The sequence below is a fragment of the Thamnophis sirtalis genome, unplaced genomic scaffold, assembly GCF_051295495.1.
Source record: "Thamnophis sirtalis isolate CommonGarterSnake01/CBP01778 unplaced genomic scaffold, rThaSir2_p1.2 scaffold_13, whole genome shotgun sequence".
Taxonomy (NCBI): Eukaryota; Metazoa; Chordata; class Lepidosauria; order Squamata; family Natricidae; genus Thamnophis; species Thamnophis sirtalis.
Genome location: NW_028261393.1, coordinates 37,459,586 through 37,479,532, shown reverse-complemented (window position 1 = coordinate 37,479,532; position 19,947 = coordinate 37,459,586). Strand labels below are relative to the sequence as shown.

Sequence of the window (19,947 nt, the reverse complement as noted above, 5' to 3'; positions counted from 1 at the left end):
TCTTGAGCCATGTTTTTTGTGTGTACCTAAATCATTGTGGATTGTTAACTATGGTTTATGAACAGTATACTGTGCAAGTCAGTCTAATGGTGATTTTACCCCCAATAAATCATTATTACTCAAACCAAAATTTAACATAACATGCAATGTGCAACAATTCAGCCATTCCTGAACATTTGATGCAAGTTTAGTATTGGATGGTGTTTTTCCAGTTGTGAGAAGCGGGTCACTTGAGGGTCTCCTCAGAACTGTAGCCAAGAACAGATATGAACACTTCTCCAGGATACAAGAGGGTGAATTCAACTACCCACCACCAGAAAATTGGCCCTCTCTCCACAGCCTTGGTCGAAATAGGAGAGGACATGTGCAGCTGACACTAAGATTGGAAGGACCTTAATCAGTTTCTCCTCCTTTGCTGTCAACCTGCCATTTGGCTCCTAACAAGGAAGAGCCTCCCTCATACAGGCATGCACTCAGTGGTGGGATTCCATTTTTTTTACTACTGATTCTGTGGACGTGGCTTGATGGGCATGGCAGGGGGAGGTTACTGCAAAATCCCCATCCCCTCCAGATCAGCTGGGACTTGGGAGGCAGAGAATAGATGGGGACGGGGCCAGCCAGAGGTGGGATTTACCCGTTCTTCGAATTACTCAAAATTTCCGCTACTTGTTCTCCAGAACTGGTCAGAACCTACTGAATCCTACCTCTGCATGCACCGCTCACTAAGAGTAAACTGCTAGAATGTCCTTTGTGCTTTGCCTAAATGCAGACTCACAAGAGAAGGCAACACATACGGAGCATGCCAACCAACCATGGGGGGGTGAGGGGTATAATCATAGCCTGGATCATAGAGATTGGCAGAGTTCCTAACTTGAGGTTGCCCTAGTATGGTTTGGATGGCAACTTTTGCCACGTACAGCTCTTGCTCCCAATGCATCTGAACAGCAGGAAATAGGCGAAACTACCCAGAACACCACATAGCGTTTTTGTTACTGCTAGGAAGGAAAAAAACAGCCCACTCCAAGCATTTTCCAAAACAAAAGTATTTCCTTCATACTGTAAATACAGTATAACTACAATTATCATGAGAACTACATTCTGGACATTGACACATACTCCTACACAGGTACAGAGGAAATATATAGTTGCACCAAGCCAAAAAAATAAAAATAAAATACATTCAACAGGTTTAGACTTCAGCCACATCTCCATGAGCTCCATGTTCATGAGCAAAGAAATATCCCAAGTAACTCCGCATTCTGGGACCTGCAGGCTCACAGGACTGTTTCTTGTTCCATAAAAACTGCAAGGGGGTGGGGGACTACATACCATATTTTTCAGAGCATAAGACACACCAGGACTTTGAAGAGGCAAATTAAAAAAAAAGTTTTTGCACTCTGCAGACCTCCCCAAAAACAGCCTGTTTTTCGTGAAAACAGGCCTGTTTTCTTTAAAAAAAAAAAAAAAGGCATGAATAGCCTTTAGGAGGCTTATAGTGCTCCTGGGGGGTGGGCAAAAGTGAGCAAAAAACAGCCTGTTTTTTGCTAATTTTTGCCCTCCCCAGTCCCCAGGAGCACTCTATAAGCCTCCTAAAGGCTATGCACGGCCATTTTTGCAAAGGGGTGGGGTTTCTGGAGGCAAAAAATTGCTGTATTCAGTGTATAAGACGCACCCAGATTTTCAGCCTCTTTTTTGAGGGAAAAAGGTGCGTCTTATACTCCGAAAAATACTGTAGCTTTCCATTACACCACTTTGTATATCCTTGTTTCTATTACCAGAGTTCATGGGAAACTCTTAGTCTAAAGTTTGGTTGCTGCAGAAACCCAAGGGAGATGGCTTCCTGCCTCGGCTCATTTTCCTTACCAATCAGCTCTGCAGGAGGGAGGAAATGGTGGGTGCACTCCAACTCCTTCAAGGATCCTGTATAACTCACCATCTGGATTCTCCTACCAGGTAAAGCAACCTTTCTGAAAAGTCCCCAGCTATATGGCCTCTAGGCTCCCAGAAAGCCAAGAATGATTGTAAGGAAAAGATGGCGGCTAGTGCAAAAGCTCAGTTTTCTTAAAACACACCGAAAGTTGGATGCTTAAGGCACTTCTCAGGAGGAAGAGGATGTATTTCAAATGCTAACAGAGTTGCAGGCCATCATGTGCTTTGGGCTTATCCAAACTAATATTCTGTGAGTGCTGCAAAAAAAGGATGTCTGCTAATCCAAGGAGAATTACCTCCCCATACCCATTCCACTCTAATGTAAATCCAGAAACGTGGGCTGCTTAGCAGGACATGAGCCTCTTCCCCCTTTCTGATACTGAGAGGATGCTAAGGAAAGCACCTCATGCAACGGGCCCGCCATGAAGAGGCTCCTGCTCAAAGGACAGAAAATAAAAGCCCAGTCAAAAGGATCTTTGGCATAATCCAGATGTGCAGAGATGACAAAACTCTTTACAGTGAAGTCCTCCAATTAAATATACACCAGTCTGGGATCTATTTGGACAGTCATTACCATGTAAATAAAAGCAATTCTACTAAAAACTGAATGTAATCACTAAAATGTACTTCTGTGGTGTTTGGATTACCCCAAGCAGTGGTGGGTTGCAGGTGGTATGCCCTGGTACGGGCGTACTGGATCCTGCCTGGAGCACTAGATATTGTTCTGGTAGGGTGCTCTGGAGGGCGCACTCGCCCGCCTGAGCTCACCATCTTTTGAAGCTGTTGGCGCTTCCACGCACGCACGTGGCAAGTACAGCGCCTGCGTGACGCTCCGCAGAAGCAGCTGGAGCGTTGCAGAGGCTTGTGGAAGCGTCGTTTCCAGCTAAAACGCATATGCGCACTACACGCATGCATGTGAGTGACGCCAGGGCTGTTCTAACCATACCAGTTGGAACGGGATCCGGAACCCACCACTGACCCCAAGGTACAACATTTACTCACTTCCCAAATTATACTTGTGTGGCTGGAAGTGTGGGCTGGGGAACAGAAAATTATTACCTATTTTTTATTTTATTTTATTGTGCAGAAAGGAGCATTTCAAAAAATTACAAGTGTTTTTGAGCCACCTTTTATTATTTCTGAAAATACTGACCCTGCTGTAAATATTGCCTCGAGTAAGGCACTAAATCATAATATACAAGGATTCAGAGATACAGTCAAACCATTTTGGAATGAAAAAGTGGAAAATGGAGCATAAAAAAAGAAAAGAAAAAAGAGAGAGGCCTTTTAGCCTGGTTTCACGAAGAATCCCTTCCTCTGGGACTGAAGCAGCTGTCCTCAGGCTTCCTCCTCCAAAACTGGACAGTGGACATTATTCCTTAGCATGATGCATGAAAACGACACCCCCTAAAACTTTGCAAGACATCTCATCAGACAAGACATGAACATTAAAGGAAAAAAAAAATCTAAGTGCAGGCACGTTGTGAAAGTCTTTTTGTCTGGATTTTTTTTCTCCAGTTCTGGAATGTTTTACAAAAATGGGACATTCATATTAGAAGGAAAACATGGAGAGAAAGTTTCCCTTCACCTCTTGGAGGCTCAAAGATTTCGAGGAAACCAGAAACTTTGGGAAATTTAATACTCAAAACATGGCAGCACCATTGCCCGTCTTCTGCAGAAATGGTGGACTCGGGCTTGGAAAGGCATTATGGATATCCCAAGAGCTAACAAATTTCTCTTAAATACAAACTTTTTAAAAAATATTGTCATTTTAAAAATGTAGTGCATTTAAGACCTTGGTTTTACTTTCATCCAGCTGCTACCAGATCCAGTATTTTTTTTTAAAAAAAGGTAAGGAAAACAATTCTTAATCTAATTTAATAATTTTGGAACAAAGTATAAGTTAAGCTGTTCATAACTTTGAGAGTAAAGTATATACACAAATAACAAAAAAAGGTTCCTTTATGAGATAGTAACTGTAATTTCTATCTTAAAAAAGTATCTGAAGAAATTATTCTTGCTATGTCTTCAGCATGTTCTTTTCAGATAAGATACTCCACCATTTCTGCATCTTTGAGGTCCTGCCCCAAATTCTGAGGTGGGTTTTTCCTTTCTAGGGTGCTGGAATGGAAAATGGAGCCATCTGCAGACAACAGAAGAAGAATGCAAAGTGTCACCATGATTAAACGTAAAAGGAATGGTGAGAAAAGTACTCTTGAAATCAACAGGCAAAACATTCATCATTTATGACCAGGTTTCACTGGCTGTCTATTGATCTAGCCAACCCTTTGAACATAAATGTCAATTGTTGGGAAGAGGTGGTCAAGATGGGTGTGGCTTTACTTGGACACCCTTAGTATGAGGTTCAATCAGAATAGAGAGTTGGAAGGGACCTTGGAGGTCTTCTAGCCCAACCCCCTGCTCAAGCAGGAAGCCCTATACCATTTCAAATAGGTGGCTGTCCAGTCTTTTCTTAAAAATCTCCAGTGATGAAGCACCTACAACTTCTGGACACAAGCTGTTCCACTGGTTAATTGACCTCACTGTTACAAAGTTTCTCCTTAATTCCAGGTTGCTTCTCTCCTTGATTAGTTTCCATCCATTGTCTCTTGTCCTGCCTTCTGGTGCTTTGAAGAATAAGTTGACACCCTTTTCTTTGTGGCAGCCCCTCAAATACTGGAATACTCTTATCAAGTCACCCTTAGTCCTTTGTTTCTCTAGACTGGCCATACCCAATTCCTGCAACCATTCTTCATAGGTTTTTGTCTCCAGGTCTTTAATCGGCTGTTCTTCTTTGCACTTTTTCCAAAGTCTCAACACTTTTTTTGTAATGTGGTGACCAAAACTGGGTGCAGTACTCTAAGTGTGGCCTTACCAAGGATTTATAAAGTGGTACCAATGCTTCATGTGATTTTGATTCTATGCCTCTGTTTATACAACCCGGGATTGTATTAGCTTTTTTGGCTGTTGCCACACACAGCTGGCTACTCTTCCCTAAGACTCCAAGGTCCCTCTCACAGTCACTGTTTTTGAGCCAGGTTCCTCCTAATTTGTACTTGTGCATTTGGTTTTTCCTGCCTAGGGGTAAAACCTTTTATTTTTCTCCACATTAAATTTCAGGTTGTTGGATAGGGCCCATTGTTCAAGTCTGTCAAGATCTTTGAATCCTGAGCTTTTCTTCTGGGGTATTGTCTATTCCTGTCAGCTTGGTATCATCTGCAAATTTGATGAGTTCCCCTTCTATTCCCTCACCTAAGTCATTGGTTTGGCATGATCTTTTAACAAACCCGTGCTGGCTACTAATTATAACTTTCTTTTTCGCTAGATGTTCACAGATCTGGCTGCCCCCCCCCCCCCAGTATCTTCCCAGGTATGACATTAGGCTGATCGGTTTGTAGTTTCATGGGTCTGTTCCCCCCACTCCTTTTTTGAAGATGGGAACCACATCAGCTCTTTTCCAATCCTCTGGTAGTTTTCTGGTGGTCCAGAATTTTTGAAAGATGTGGTTGCCACCAACAAAGAGGATGCGGGAGGTCGTGCAATGAGGGGGAGGGGGGAGCTGACACTCTCGTGCTTGACCTCTTGGAAGGGCTTCAACACTAAAACAACAGGATTGACTGACTGACGCCTGAGGCTTGTGTGGCTCTTGCTCGCTCAGTCCTGCCAATTTTCTGTGGCTTTGTCAAAACCAGAAACCATGGCAGCTTCCAAAAGTCACATCCTCCAGTTGGAATGGAACTACAGGGACTTCTCATTATCTACTGTTTGAAGTTATGCCAGTGATGAGAGAGGAACTTTGCAATCCATCCTCACATTTACGATCTTCTTAGGTCCACAAAGCAAAGGAAAGCTGAAGTCCGATCGTAAGCACAGATGCGCTTTGTCTTAGTGACCACTTTTGCTTAATGACTGAGTTGGTTGTCCCAATTTTGCTTGCCTAGGTGAAGATGACCTGCACAATTCCCAGACAACCAGGAAGGCCAAGAACTCTGGGGTCCCAATACATACGGGGGATCAGCAGTGCATGTGCGGCCAACTCTGTCATCACCTCAGTGCTCCTCTCACACTGGCATTTCTTGACCGAAAATGTGAAGCTCAGATTCCCCGGAGGGACGGGCTGCATTCCAGAGGACCAAGAGACAGGGAAGGGCAGAGAGTTTGGTCGGAAGAGGTTGGAGGTGGCTCCTCCCCCCCATGAGTTTTTAGAGTCTGCCTCTAATGATGCAAGCCGTTAGCATTAGTTTGGCAAGGTCTACAGTCGAGGAACAATAACAATAGTGCTTAGAAAAAAAACTCCATGCCCCCCTCTCTCTGTTTTTGGGCCTCAGGACCCAAACACAGAGAGGAGACGACACTGGCTGGTTTGCTTGACCTCTGCCGTGTCCAGTGCTGGAGACCCAACTGAGAGTAACACTCCTCCGTACCTGATTTGTCTGCCCCATAGGCCAGATTCATCATTGGGAGTCTCCCTGGCGTGGGTGGCGCAGGGGAGGTGGCAAGGGGCTTGCTCTGCTCACTGCCCCGGTCCGTCTGAGTACTGCAGTCCCGGCTGCCCGTTTTTGAGTGCACCGAGAGCAGCGGCGTGGAGGGAAGAACCGGTGAGGGTGTGGAAGGAATGGACTCCGAGCGGCATTCTGTTCCCAGCAGAACACCTGGCAGGGAAAGAAGGGCAGGTGGTTACTTGGGAATTTGGCTCTGCCATGGGATGGGGCCTGGTTGCTGACTCTGCCCATTCAACCCTCCAGGGAACCCACTTTACCAAGCAAGCATGGGCAGGACTGGTTCACACACAACGCAGAAACAGCTGCACCTCACGCCAAAGAGCCCCTGCCACAAGCAGGAAACTCACAGAGCCAGGACTGAGAAAGGAGGCAGGTTTGCACCTACTGGTTGTGTCAATTGCAACCTGCAAGCAGAGCTGAATTCCACATCGGCAACCTCTAAGGAGTCAGGTAGCCATCAAATGGGCTTTAAACCTCCTTTTTATCCTCAGAGTCTTTCAACTTATCTTTAACTTTCCAGATGCCAGAAGCCCCTTTCAAAATCTTTTTAAATTTTAAATCTTGCAAGTAGCATCATTAAAAATATTATGGGTAGTAGGAAAAAGATCAGTAGCAATATAGATGAGTTACAGATTACACTGCTCTCCATGTAATTATATACACATAGATTTCCTTCTCCTTTTAGGCTTTTTTACTTGATTAACATTAAATAGACATTTATTGGAAAAAATTAGGTCTGTAAATTTGGAATGATTTACTCAATCTACATGGAACAAAATTTTGTGGCCAATAAAAGCAGGCAGGTCTTCCCTTTGGCTGCCAGAGGTCTGCATGTCCCAAATGGCAGATCTGACCATCTTGGGAGGGTGTAAGATTTCATAACAAATAATGTTAATGGAAGTTAGAAACTAAACATGTACTTAATAATGTGTTCAGCACATTTTTTTGTGATTGGTGATTTTAATTAAATTTCATTTACGCTCCAAGATCAAACATATTAGGAGATTGGTCTTTAAATAATAACAGAGTGAAGATACTGCGAGATTTAAAAGGCATGTAAAAATCATTTCTTTCTTTCTGGTTAAAAATTACTCTTCTGCTTCTATGGTTAACTTTTCCTCAGTAAAATGCGGAGCACTCCCTGTATAACTCTTGCAATTTCTACTTATTGATAATCTCCCCCCCTCCCCCCTTTGGCTTGTCTATTCAAAGAAAATTAAGCAGTCACCTAAGCTGCCTTTCCAGCTCTTCTCCTCCCTCTTGTCCTCCAGGATGGGAGTGCTGCTGAGGGTGGAGGAGTGGGAGAGCAGGCCAGAGCCAGCGTTGGAGATGGAGATGAGGGACTTGGCTGGCCGCATGGAAGACAGCTGGTCAGTCTTGCTGGCCTCCTTCCGGGACCGCTGCTGAAGGACCTTGATCATGGCATCCTTCTCAATGATCTGAGCATGAAGAGTCTTGATTCTGAGGGGGGAGAAAAAGACAGTCTGCTCATTTCAGCCACCCCCATCCCCTGTTTTTCAGACTACAGAACTGTGATGGTGAACCTATGGCATGGGTGCCACAGGTGGCACTCAGAGCCCTCTCTGTGGGCATGTGAGCCATCCCCCAGCTCAGCCCTATTGCGCATGTGCCTCCCACTGGCCATCTAATTTTGGGGTCCCTGCTGCGAATGCATGGGGGGGGGGGCGCATGCAGGAGATGCATGCGCATATATGGGGGGCAGGGGGGTTGTGCATGCATGCATGGGGGACAGGGTGAAGTGTGGGAGGTACAGTATTCCCCCTCCCCGCAGCCCATTTTTGGTCCCAGGAGGCTGCAGGGAGGCCTAGTAGGCCCAAAATGGGGTTCGGGGGTGGGGAGGTTGTGCATGCATGCGCAGAGGGCAGGGTGTAGAGGGGTGTTGCACGCACACTGCATTATGGGTGCGGGCACACTTTTGGCACCTGACGACACTGCTATAGAAGTTCTTGCACAGATTCAGAAAACTGGGCCTGTTGAAGGCATGGGCTAGTTGGCCAGAGGCCTGAAGCCTTCCTTCCTGTAGTGCTCTAGGCCTCCAGCCTTGTTTCTCTAGACCAGGAAAGTTGCAGATTCAGAGGCCAACATCCAAATAGTGGAAAGAGGATGTGGAAGGCCCTGAATATGCTGCGTTGGTGTGCAAGCAACGGGACTTTCCAAAGAAACCCTGCCAAGCCACATTAGTCTCAACCCAACATTTCCAAAAGAGGAATTTAAGTAACTCTAGGAAAAACATCGAAAAGAGGGGATACCGAAACTAAACACTAATTCCACCTATAAAAAACAAGAAATTAATCCAACCCCTTTTTCTTTTTTATAATACTTTTTTTCAACATTTTCGAAACATTAAAATCACAATTACACTTTTAGAGCTTTCTGTTATCGGTATTTCTTCTTTCTAATTTCGGGTTTTCAATTCTATAGCATATTGTCATATACATATTCCTCTGTTTCATGGTTTATTGTTTTTACGATATATATACACACACACATACATACACACACACACACACACACACACACACACACACACAGTATTTGCATCTCTATTACTTTCTGAATATATACTATCTCCTTTTGTAATATTTTCTATGTATTCATTATGCATTGATTTTACATCTCTTTTCAAGCCAGTTATACCACTTATTCCATGTCTTGTTGTACTCTGTTTCCTCTCTGTCTCTTGGTTCCATCGTTAGTTTATCCACTTCCACGCATTCTAGCACCTTTTTTATGATCTCTGCATTTGGGAGAATTTTTTGTTTCCAATTTTGGTCAAATGAGATTCTGGCTGCAATAATTATATGGAGCATTATCTATTGAATATCTTTACTTATATTTCCTTTTATTATTCATAGAAGAAAGAGCTCAGGCTTCATGTCAATTTTTGTTCTGTTAAAAAATCCATCCATTTTTTCGTGCAATTCTCCCCCCTCCTCTCTCGATTTCCCATTTGCAAACTTAAAGGCCCTGGATTCCTGTCAGAATGGAGGACCACACTGGTAATTTAGTTAAGGAGCAGAGATGTCAAAGATCTTCTTTCTCCTGATTGGGAGAGAAGTTACTTCATTGCTTTGCTTTATCTTTTGGGGGAAAATAGTAGAATGTGGGTGGCCAACATATTTCCCTGGCACAGGTATCCTGCCTTTCACCGCCTGAGTATTAAAACCAGGCAGGAGGAGTTCTTTGTCACTCATGTACGTGATGAAGACACTAAACGCCCACAATTTCCCAAGAGTGTGTACCATAGAGAGCAATGTAGGACAAGCGTCTCATTTTGAATGCTCTCTGAAAACAGGGCACCTCCAAAGAGCCTCTTCAAGGGGCTTAGCAGCTAGATAGGGTCATTGCAAGCGTGGGGCTGCCCTAAACCATTAAGGGCTTCCTAGGTCAATGCAGTCACCTTAATTGCGCTTGATAAGCAACTAGCCACTGATGTAGATCATTCACTTCTGGAATCCTAGCTCTTTCTACCTTTCGCTAGCTACCGTATTTTTTGGAGCATAAGATGCACCTTTCCCCCGCAAAAAAAGGTGAAAATCTGAGTGCGTCTTATACACTGAATATACCATTTTTGGCCTCCTGAAACCCCACTCCCCTTCGCAAAAATGGACATGCTCCTGGGGGCTAGGGAGGGCAAAATCAAGCAAAAAATGGGCCATTTTTGCTCATTCCCCCCCCCCCCCAGGAGCACTCTACAAGCCTCCCAAACCATCTGCATGCCCTTTCTTTTTTCGCAAAAAAATGAGGCGGGCAGAGGGTTTGAAAGGCCTGCAGAATGCACAAACTTTTTTAAAAAAATTACCTTTTCAAAATCATGGTGTGTCTTATACTCCAGTGCATCTTATACTCCGAAAAATATTTTGTGTCAACTCCACTTTACTCTACTTTGTATCAACTCCAACTTAGCCACTTTTCAAGAGTAGCCCATGGAGAACATCCTGTGGTGGAATGTGGTCTGGATTCCCAGGAGGGTGGGACTGCATCCTAGAGGACCAAGACAGTTAAAATAGTATGGATGGGAGGAAGAGGGTCAAGACACCCCCCCCAGAGTTCACAGGGCACATCTTTAATGGGGCAAGTAGTTCCCTTAATTTGGCAAGATTTCTGTCTATAGGTGAGGAACATCTGCATCTTTCTTGGTTTTGGAAGCCTGACACTTCCTGAGCAGTCCAGAGCTTCATGGATTTCTAGGTAATTCAAGATTTCTGAATTTCAGAGTTGCACTCCATGCAGAGCAGAAAAACGAAGCAGCTGCCCTTACCTGCCCTCCATGTCCAGACACCTCCGGTTAGCCAGAAGAATCTCCTCCTCTTCCTTCTGGATGCGAGCTTCCAGGGAAGTGTCATAGCTGGTATTGGGTGAAGGGCTGATTACAGTGGTGTCCCTGCAGAACAGTATTGGATAGAGAGTCAGGGATCCCTGCTTGGCTTTTAGACACAGAAGCTTCCCATTTACCAAGCAAGAAGGAACCCAACTTGTTCCATCATCAGATGATCTGCCAAATGCAGCTGGCTGAATAAGGCCATTTCACATGGGAGAACAGGGGAAAAATTAAATAATCCAATTCCCCCTGCAAAAGAAATCCCCGTATGCAGAACAAAAATAGTTTGTTAGATTCTGAGTTGCAAGAAAATAGGTGTGTTTTTACTTTAAAGATGATGTATGTGGCAAGGTATTTGGGTGATTACCGACTATGGCAGCTTCCCTAACATTTAAGGGTGACATGGATTTTCTAAACAAGCTAAATACGTTTTTGAGGCTGCAAACAATGTTCCAGCAAGGAAGGCTGTTCCCCTTCCTGATGAACAGGCTCAGGTTTGATACAAATGCTGTTCAGAAGGTCCTACACAAACTCAACACTGCGGGTCCTGATAATATACCTGGGCGAGTACTTAGGGAGGGTGCTGATCAGTTAGACACTGTTCTCACAGATATCTTTGATCTCTTTGCATCAGGCCATGTTTTCATCATGTTTTAAGACTGCCATCATTGTACTAGTGCACCAAAACATCGATATTCACATGCCTTAATGATTACTGTCCAGTTTCACTCACTTCCATTACGATGACGTGTTTGAGAGATTGGTAAAGGACTATATGGTTCCATTACAGTTTGCCTATCAGAAGAACAGCTCTATAGAGGATGCCTCTTTTTGGAGGAAAAAAAAGAATAAGGATATATGTTTGAAAGGGGATATAAATTGGAGCCAGCATAATAAGTTATAGACTAGAAGTGGGAAGGAAGAACTTGGGTAAACACTTTTGCTATTACATGGTCAAAATATATTGTATTAATTGGAAACTGGATTTTCCCCAACTACCAATATTTCTTAATTCTCTTTGGGTTTGATCTGCCAGGGTGAAATTGGAAGTGTTGTTGGTTATGTGAGCATACCGCAAGCTGCACATTTCTCCTGTCACATTTTATATGATTCTTTTGCAATGGTGTCTCAATATGTGTGTGTGTGTGTGTGTGTGTGTGTGTTCGTCCGTCCGTCCATGTGCGCACTCTTACCGGTGAGCAGCCACAGTGGCTGCCGCATCCAATGCGAACTGACGCATGACACTTTCTTCCAGATACTTCTGCTCCCACTTTGTCATGTCCGCCTCCAGAGCCAGAATCCGCTCCTCCTTTTCGCGCAAGAGCTCCATCAGGGCACCAGCGTTGTACTCGGAGGAGGTGTTGGCTGTCTGAGAGGTTCCCTGGCGCTGGCAGGAAAAGGCAACAGAACAACAACATAAGTGGTGGTGCTCCTTAGATAGTCAAGGTGAAGAGAGGGACGCACGAAAGATGCTGGACTGGGGGCCCTCCAAGGTCCCTCCCAGCAGTCTACCTTGAGCAGTGAGTGAGCAGTTTGTTCTCTCCACTTGGACAGAAAGGTGGGGATGACCACAGTGTGTCCCAGGTGGCAACTGTCTCATAACAGTCAAAACCCAACCCCCTGCCTAGTGACAAAGCATGAAAGGATGTCACATGTCAAAGCAGGAACAATATTCCTATATAGGGACTGGCCACACAGTACCTGTCACACCACAGATAAAGCAAAATGAAACAATCACAGTGAGATAGAAGAATGGAAAAAGGGGCCCCAATTTTGCAAGAGACTTTTGAAATCATGGGAGCTTTTCATTCTGGCATTTTGGAGATGAGATCGCAGGAAGTTCAAAAAGATTTGATTATCTTGCAAGTGGTAGAATTATTTTAACAATGTAAACATTTTAATTTTTACTGCACGTGGCACATGAATTTGGCACCCCCCCTCCCCCAGTTAAAGTAAAACTTCCAGACTGGCTCCTGGACTGGCTTTAAATGTAAAGGTAAAGGTTCCCCTCGCACATACATGCCAGTTGTTCCTGACTCTAGAGGGCGTTGGTCATCTTCGTTTCAAAGCCGAAGAGCCAGCACTGTCCAAAGACGTCCCCATGGTCATGGGGCCAGCATGAATAAATGCCAAAGGCGCACAGAATGCTGTTACCTTCCCACCAAAGTGGTTCCTATTTTTCTATTTGCATTTTTTACGTGCTTTCGAACTGCTAGGTTGGCAAAAGCTGGGGCAAGTAACGGGAGCTCACGAGATTTGAACCAACGAACTGCTGACCATTCTGATCAACAAGCTCAGAGTCTCAGCCCCTGAGCCACACACTCTTAGCTCCATTTAAAAGTGGGTTTCTTCTGCCTTATCTGGCAAGACTTTTTTCTTAACTTCCTACTCCAGTCTAGAACCCAGAGCATTGCTGGTGCTCCTCAATCCGTGTCGAGCCCCATTTAGCTTTCTGGTAATAGCCAAAATTATCTCAAGAGCCGGCACTTTCACATGGTTTTTCCAGCCTGAAGGGGAAAAAACTACAGCCCACGTTGGGTTTTTCACCTCTGTCTGAAAAAGAGCCCTTGACCAATCAGCTCCTCCCCTTAGGTGTCCCCAGACTGGACTAATGTATCACGCTCTACATGGGGCTGCCCTGGAAGAGGTTTCGCTTGGTGCAAAATGCAGCAGGGAAGGCAGTTAGATGTGTCCCCAGAACAGAGCATGAGACACCTTTGCTCCACAAGCTGCAGGATTGCCAAGCAGCTTCTGGGTCCGGTTTGAAGTGCTGATATTGACCTTGAAATCCCTTCATGGCATGGGGTCAGTTTATATGAGGGAGCATCTCTCCCCAGTTCTCTCAGATCTGGCAGAGAGATCAGCTAGGGAATGGCGTTTGGGGGTCCCAGGTGTTGTGGACCGCCAGCGGACCTGATGGCAGACTCGGACAGTGAGGAGATTGGGGAGGAATGTGGGCCAGTCCTGGAGTCTGGGGAAAGCTCTGATGAGGGCTCTGTGTCGGAGGCAGGTGGGGGGCAGGACCGTCCGACAGTTATCAGCTGCCTTCAGAGTCGGATATCAATAGGGCAGAAGAACAGTTGGAGCCTGTTCCCAGTGTGCGCCTGCATAGAGTTGCCAGGAGAACGGAACAGCTAAGGAACAAGGGTTGACTCGGGAGTAAGGCCACAGTGAATGGCCCCTCCCATAGGAAATAAAAGAGGAGCGAAAGAGGAGTGGAGTTTGCAGGAGTTCAGTTCATTAGAGTGAAGATCTGTTCCTGACTTCTTGCCAAGTAATTGCTGCTACAGCATGGCGTTTGGAAGATATCGGCCTGGCAGCTCTCCAAGCCTGATAAAGCTGTAGTTGTGAAATCTCTCGAAAAACCATTTGCCAGGACTTTGCTGGAGAGGAATTCCCTTTAACCCAAATAAAAGAGGTTTTATCGGGATGAGGAGTCTACTTCATGATCTTGGGAACCCTGTCAGAACACTGGGAGATGTGCCTTCTCTGGGGTTGCATCCTCATTACGGAACATCCTTCCCCCTGAAATCAGATTCCTCCCCTCACTTTGGACGTTATGGAAGGACGGACCTCAAGAACTGGCGGTGTGATTAGGCCGTGGGTGCTCCCAGGGAACCAGAGACATGTTCATATGGCTCCGTTTGGAAGAGGTGGCCGCTTATGGTCCTGTCTTTGACTAGGGTAGTGATGGCGAACCTTTTTTGGCTTGCGTGCCAAAAGCGGGGGGAGCGCAGGGGGGTTGTGCGTGGGTATGCCACACCCATAATGCTTTGTGCATGACCCCAGCACGCATGCACAACCAGCGCTCCCCCATTTTTGCCGTGCTTTTTTTGCCCTCCCCAGGCTCCAGAGGCTTTATAGGAGCCTGGGGAGGGCAAAAACAGCCTCCCCTGCCCCCTGGAGGCGCTCCAGTATAGGCAGAAGTATTTGTTCATTAATCAAATTGATGCAGCCACCCATTTCATCCAAAGTGACTCTTGGTGGGCACACAATTGGATAAAGCCACAAATATAAAAAATGTAACAATCTAAATTAAGAAATAAATGGTATAAACAAATCTGCAACCCCCGAGTCCCATGATGGCGAACCTATGACATGCGTGTCACAGGTGGCACGCGGAGCCATTTGTCAGGGCACACAAAGCGTTGCCCTGTCAGTGGCCAGCGCTCTGGAGCCTTCAGGAGGCCTCCCTGAACACTCCAAAGGGCAAAAAACTGGTCCTACAGGCAAACTGGAAATGATTCCAGGTTGCTCATAGGGCTGGTTTTACTCCTCCGGAGTATTCAGGGGCCTTCAGGAGGCTTCCCTGAACACTCTGGAGGGCTAAAACCGGCCCTACGAGCAACCCGGAAGTCACTTCTGGTTTGCTCATAGGGTCGTTTTTTGCCCTTTGGAGTGTTCAGGGAGGCCTCCTGAAGGCTCCAGAGCGCTGGCCACTGACAGGGCAACGCTTTGTGTGCCCTGACAAATGGCTCCACGTGCCACCTGTGACACGCATGTCATAGGTTCGCCATCATGGGACTTGGGGGTTGCAGATTTGTTTATACCATTTATTTCTTAATTTAGATTGTTACATTTTTTATATTTGTGGCTTTATCCAATTGTGTGCCCACCAAGAGTCACTTTGGGTGAAATGGGTGGCTGCATCAATTTGATTAATGAACAAATACTTCTGCCTATACTTTTCAGATGCTTCCCAAATCTTGCTGGAGTGGAGCAGAAGTTGCGAAAGTGCCTTTACCTGCTGCATGCGGAGAGATTCGAGTTCTCTTTCCAGCCGAGTCCTCAGCCGGTGCTCGAGCTGCTCCCGCTTCTCACAAGCAGCCTGTAACTGAACCAAAGCCTGCTGCATCTTCTCCACCTTCTCCACGTACACCTGCTTCTTCTTCAGCTGAAGCAAAGGAGGGAGACAAACAAGAGTAAGAGTTCAGTCACCCCATAAACTGGGCTGGTTGTCTAAGACTGAGGCCAGAGCTGAAGCATCGAATCTGGATGGTCTCCATATCTCCCTCTCCAGTTAAACCTGCAAAAAAGAGCTCAAAGTGATACCCACCTTTGTTGCCAATCACACATCACAAAACAATTGGTCGGGTTCTAAAACCTGAGGGAGACACGTGATTCTTCTAAGCTGGCTTTTAAAAATTGTTCCATGCCTTTGAACAGAATCGAGCCTGTCTAAAGCAAACTACTGGTACAATGAAGCATAGGGGGGAGGAGCTGTCTTCACCCTCTTTCTCTGACACAGGCTATCTAAATGTTGCTCTCTGTTCAGTGGTGGGTTCGGGATCCCGTTCCAACCAGTACAGTTGGAATGGGCCCAGGGGCGTCCACATAGATGCGCGCAGGACATGCATGCGTCTTAGCGCCTCTGCGAGCCTCCGTGATGCTCCAGCTGCTCAGCGGAGTGTCGTGCAACCACTGTACGCACCGTGCACGGAAGCCCCGAAAACTTAAAAAACTGGTAAGGAGCTTGGGCAGGCAGGTGGGCCCTCCAGAGCACCGTACCGGAACAGTATCCGGTGCTCTGGGCAGGCTCCGGTATGCCCGTACCGGGGCATACCACCTGCAACCCACCACTGTGCCTGTTGCTCCTTTGGGACTCATCCCTTCCCGCCTGGGAATCCAGCTACATTCTGCCACCAAGGGTACTTTGAGAGTCTTTCTAATTTATTTTAATTGACACTGACAGACACCAATGAGACAACTAAAAAAAGAGAGCTATTCAACAAACAAGATCGTTAAAATGCATATTTGAGTACAATGTACTACATCCTACGAAATATTTACCTTAATAAAGTTAGGTGAGGAACATTATACATCATGAGCACATTTGAAAGAGCTGTGCTTTATTCAGTTCTTAATATGCATGTTAATTTTTCCATAACCATGGAAATGTGCTTAATGAGCTTTAATGGCAAGGGATGGGGAAGAATCAGATTTCCAAAACTAGATGGGAGTGATGGGTGATTTAGATACAGTAAGGCGCCAATGTGCTTGTTGAGAAATGCTGGCCAAACCAATTTGTGCCATATTATCCTCCAAGGAGAGAGCATCTCCTGCTTGCTCGTTAAAACCCTAGGAAATTACTCCCTAGCCAAAATGCAGGGCTGGAGAAAGCAGTTTAAAAATAAGCCAGCAATTTCTGTCATTATGGATGCACAACCCTTTCCCAACTGAACTACACTGGTCCATGGAAAGTTTTCTAAAAACTTCCTAAAATTATGCAATCTGCACATGATGCATTGGGTGCGGGGGAAGGGGAGTGAGTGGGAGGACTGGATCTCATCTCTGGGTGGCAGGCACAGGGACATAAGACAAGACCCAAAGCATCACTTGCCTTGACCAAGAACTGCCTGTTAAGGGTAGAGTTATGTTCTTAGCATCTTGGGGTAACTTCCAGCCACTGTGAGCAATTCAGCTACCATATTTTTCAGCATATAAGAGGCACCAAGTATAAGGCACACCGGGGTATAAAACACACCAAGATTTTGGAGAGGCAAATTAAAAAAAAAAGTTTTTGCACTCTGCAGACCTCCCAAAAATGGCCTGTCCCCCCCCCCCCCCAAAATGGCATACATAGCCTTTAGGAGGCTTATAGAGTGCTCCTGGGAGCTGGGGGAAACGGGCAAAAAATGGCTCATTTTTCGCTCATTTATGCCCTCCCCAGCCCCCAGGAGCACTTTTCAGGCCCCCTAAAGGCTATGCACGTCCATTTTTGCAAAGGGGGTGGGGTTTTGGGAGGCCAAAAATCCTGTATTCAGTGTACAAGACGCATCCAGATTTTCACCTTCTTTTTTGGGGGGAAAATATGGCACTTCAAAATCTACCCAGAATTTGAACCTCCAACCGATGCCAAACCTAGTAAAGGAAGCAGCAAACTACATGTAGTCCTCAACTTACAACCATTTGTTTAGTGACTGTTCATAGTTACAACAGTGTTGAAAAAAAGTGACTTGTGACTGGTTCTCGTACTTACAACTGTCACTTCACCCTCATAGTAACATGATCAAAACGTGGAAGCTTGTCAACAGGCATGTACTTATGACAGATGAAGAATGGGTTGTCGTTTGCAACCTTCCCAGTCAGCTTCTGACAAAAAGGTCAATGGAGAACCTGGCTTTGCTTAATGACTTTGGTGATTCACTTAACAACTGCCTTGCTTGGCAATGGATATTCTGCTCCCAACTGTGGCCGTAGGTCATCTACCTGTATTCCTTGTAGGTGCCAAATCACCTCAGACACTCAAGATGCCTGAAATCATATTATTTTTTTATTTTTTACAAAATGATTTGTGCCAAATGTGAGACTGGCCTCTCACATTTAACTTCAGGCTTTTAATTTGACATCTTGTGAGATTCTAGAAGACAGCTATTGAACCTCATACCAGATTTCTGGCCCAAACGGCAGTTATCTTGGGGAAGGAATCCCCTCATTAAAATTAGCACCTTTTATAAGGAAAACTTATACAAGATGTTGTATAGGTGGCACATCCCATGCACAAGATTAGCAAAAATTAACAAAAACTGATCGCCACGATGTTGGAAATGTAATGCGGCACTAGAGACCTTCTAGCATATGTGGTGGAAACACACGAAAGTTAAGGCTTTTTGGCACCAGAGAAGAAAGTATTTGGAAGAGATGCTAACTCAAAAGATGGAGTTGAGGCCAGAATTATTTCTACTAGGGATCACAAAAGAAAAACATGGCAAAGGTGGGCTAGATTTAATGCTGCATATTTTAATGGCAACAAGACTGGTTTTTGCACAAAAATGGAAAAATAAGGAGACTCCCTCAGAACAAGAAATAAATAAAATACTGATGTGCGCAGAAATGGAGAGACTGACTCTAGAGCTCAGAGACAAGGGTGAGATGGAATACCACGAAATCTGGGACAAATGGTACGGATGGTTAGAAATGAGGGGAAAAGGCCGGGACAGAAAAACACAGACAAGTTAAGAATTGGAAAATATGGTATTAAGAATGTGTGATAGGTAGGAATCGGATATGTATTTGTATGGCTAGCAATTATATAAAAGAAAGGATCAACAGACAGGTAATCTGACTGACTACATACACCTATGTAATGGATGTAAAATATAATGTAATGTAATGGATGTAAAATATAATGTTGTAAGATCCAATCATTCTATGGAAATGTTTATGACGGAAATGTCGCACTATGTCCAATGTTTTTAATGCTAATAAAAAGCTTTTAATTAAAAAAAATTAGCACAGCCGTGACCCCTTTTTCCAGGCGCAAAAGAAGTTGTGCTGCCTTGAGGTACTACAGGAGGGACAGCTGCTTGCACGAGTCCCACCGCGTGTCTTCCAAATCAGTTGGCAGTCAGGGAGGCCCATGAAATGATAACAGAGGAGACTCCCCTGAGCACGAGATGGCCGAATTCCTCTCTGAGGTGATGACGTCCAAAGTTAAACAATACAAGAGCCCAGTAAAAGGGTTTTTAAAAGGGGTCTGGAAAAGATTAGGGAAGCTGAGGAGAGCCAAGAGAGGAAGGAAAGCCCAAGTTACAGGATAGAAGGAAGCCAGAGGCCTCTGCCGAAAAACAGCTTAGCTAAGCACCATCTCCCTCACCAAATGGAGTCAAACATTCCCAACAATTAGCAGCTCAGGAATGTACAAATAAATAAACAAGCTTTGACCAAACTTAACACCTGCTTAATACCTGCGATCAGTTTAACCACAGATCTCTGAAAGTTCATTTTTTCATTTTCAATTTGTCTGGCAGTTTGGGATTACACGATAAATTCAAGACAGGGTTGATGGTTTTAACGTTTGGCCAGTTTGGTGCGCCCCAAATTTTTGTGTGCGCACACTTGCTTCACTCGCACGCATGCCAGAAGCGCGCTCCGCGCAAGTGCACATTTCCATGTAAATAGGTCTGCACAGGCACAAAACGCTAAAAAATGAAAAAAGAAATAAATGTATGCAATGAAAATTGTTCTGCATATGTGCAGAACCAAAAATTAAGATGGTGCCGCTATAGGAGAACCCATTCAGGGTCATGGCAGATCTGTGTCACTGCCGGATCCAGCGACCCAGGCCTCCAAACCACTACCATTTGGCCAAACTGGTCCGAACCCACGTCTGGTTGCCAGGAAGAAGGGAAATTGGTGCCTTCGCCTCTGGCAGAGTTTCCATGCAAAACACGA

The 19,947-nt window shown here is 45.2% G+C and overlaps 1 protein-coding gene across 3 annotated transcripts in view; it reads right to left on the bottom strand.

The window, feature by feature from the left end:
- Positions 1–3,040: 3,040 nt before the first annotated feature.
- The window catches only part of AMOT (angiomotin), a 58,903-nt gene continuing 41,996 nt past the window's right edge, over positions 3,041–19,947 (bottom strand). For all 3 annotated transcript variants that reach the window (XM_087728370.1, XM_087728369.1, XM_087728371.1), the window contains 6 exons: positions 15,518–15,667; positions 11,967–12,160; positions 10,714–10,836; positions 7,660–7,892; positions 6,354–6,581; positions 3,041–4,072 (listed from right to left, as the gene is read on the bottom strand). In XM_087728370.1, the coding sequence (XP_087584496.1) occupies positions 3,972–4,072; positions 6,354–6,581; positions 7,660–7,892; positions 10,714–10,836; positions 11,967–12,160; positions 15,518–15,667 (1,029 nt within the window). In that variant the 3' untranslated portion in view covers positions 3,041–3,971. The remainder of the gene's footprint in view (positions 4,073–6,353; positions 6,582–7,659; positions 7,893–10,713; positions 10,837–11,966; positions 12,161–15,517; positions 15,668–19,947) is intronic.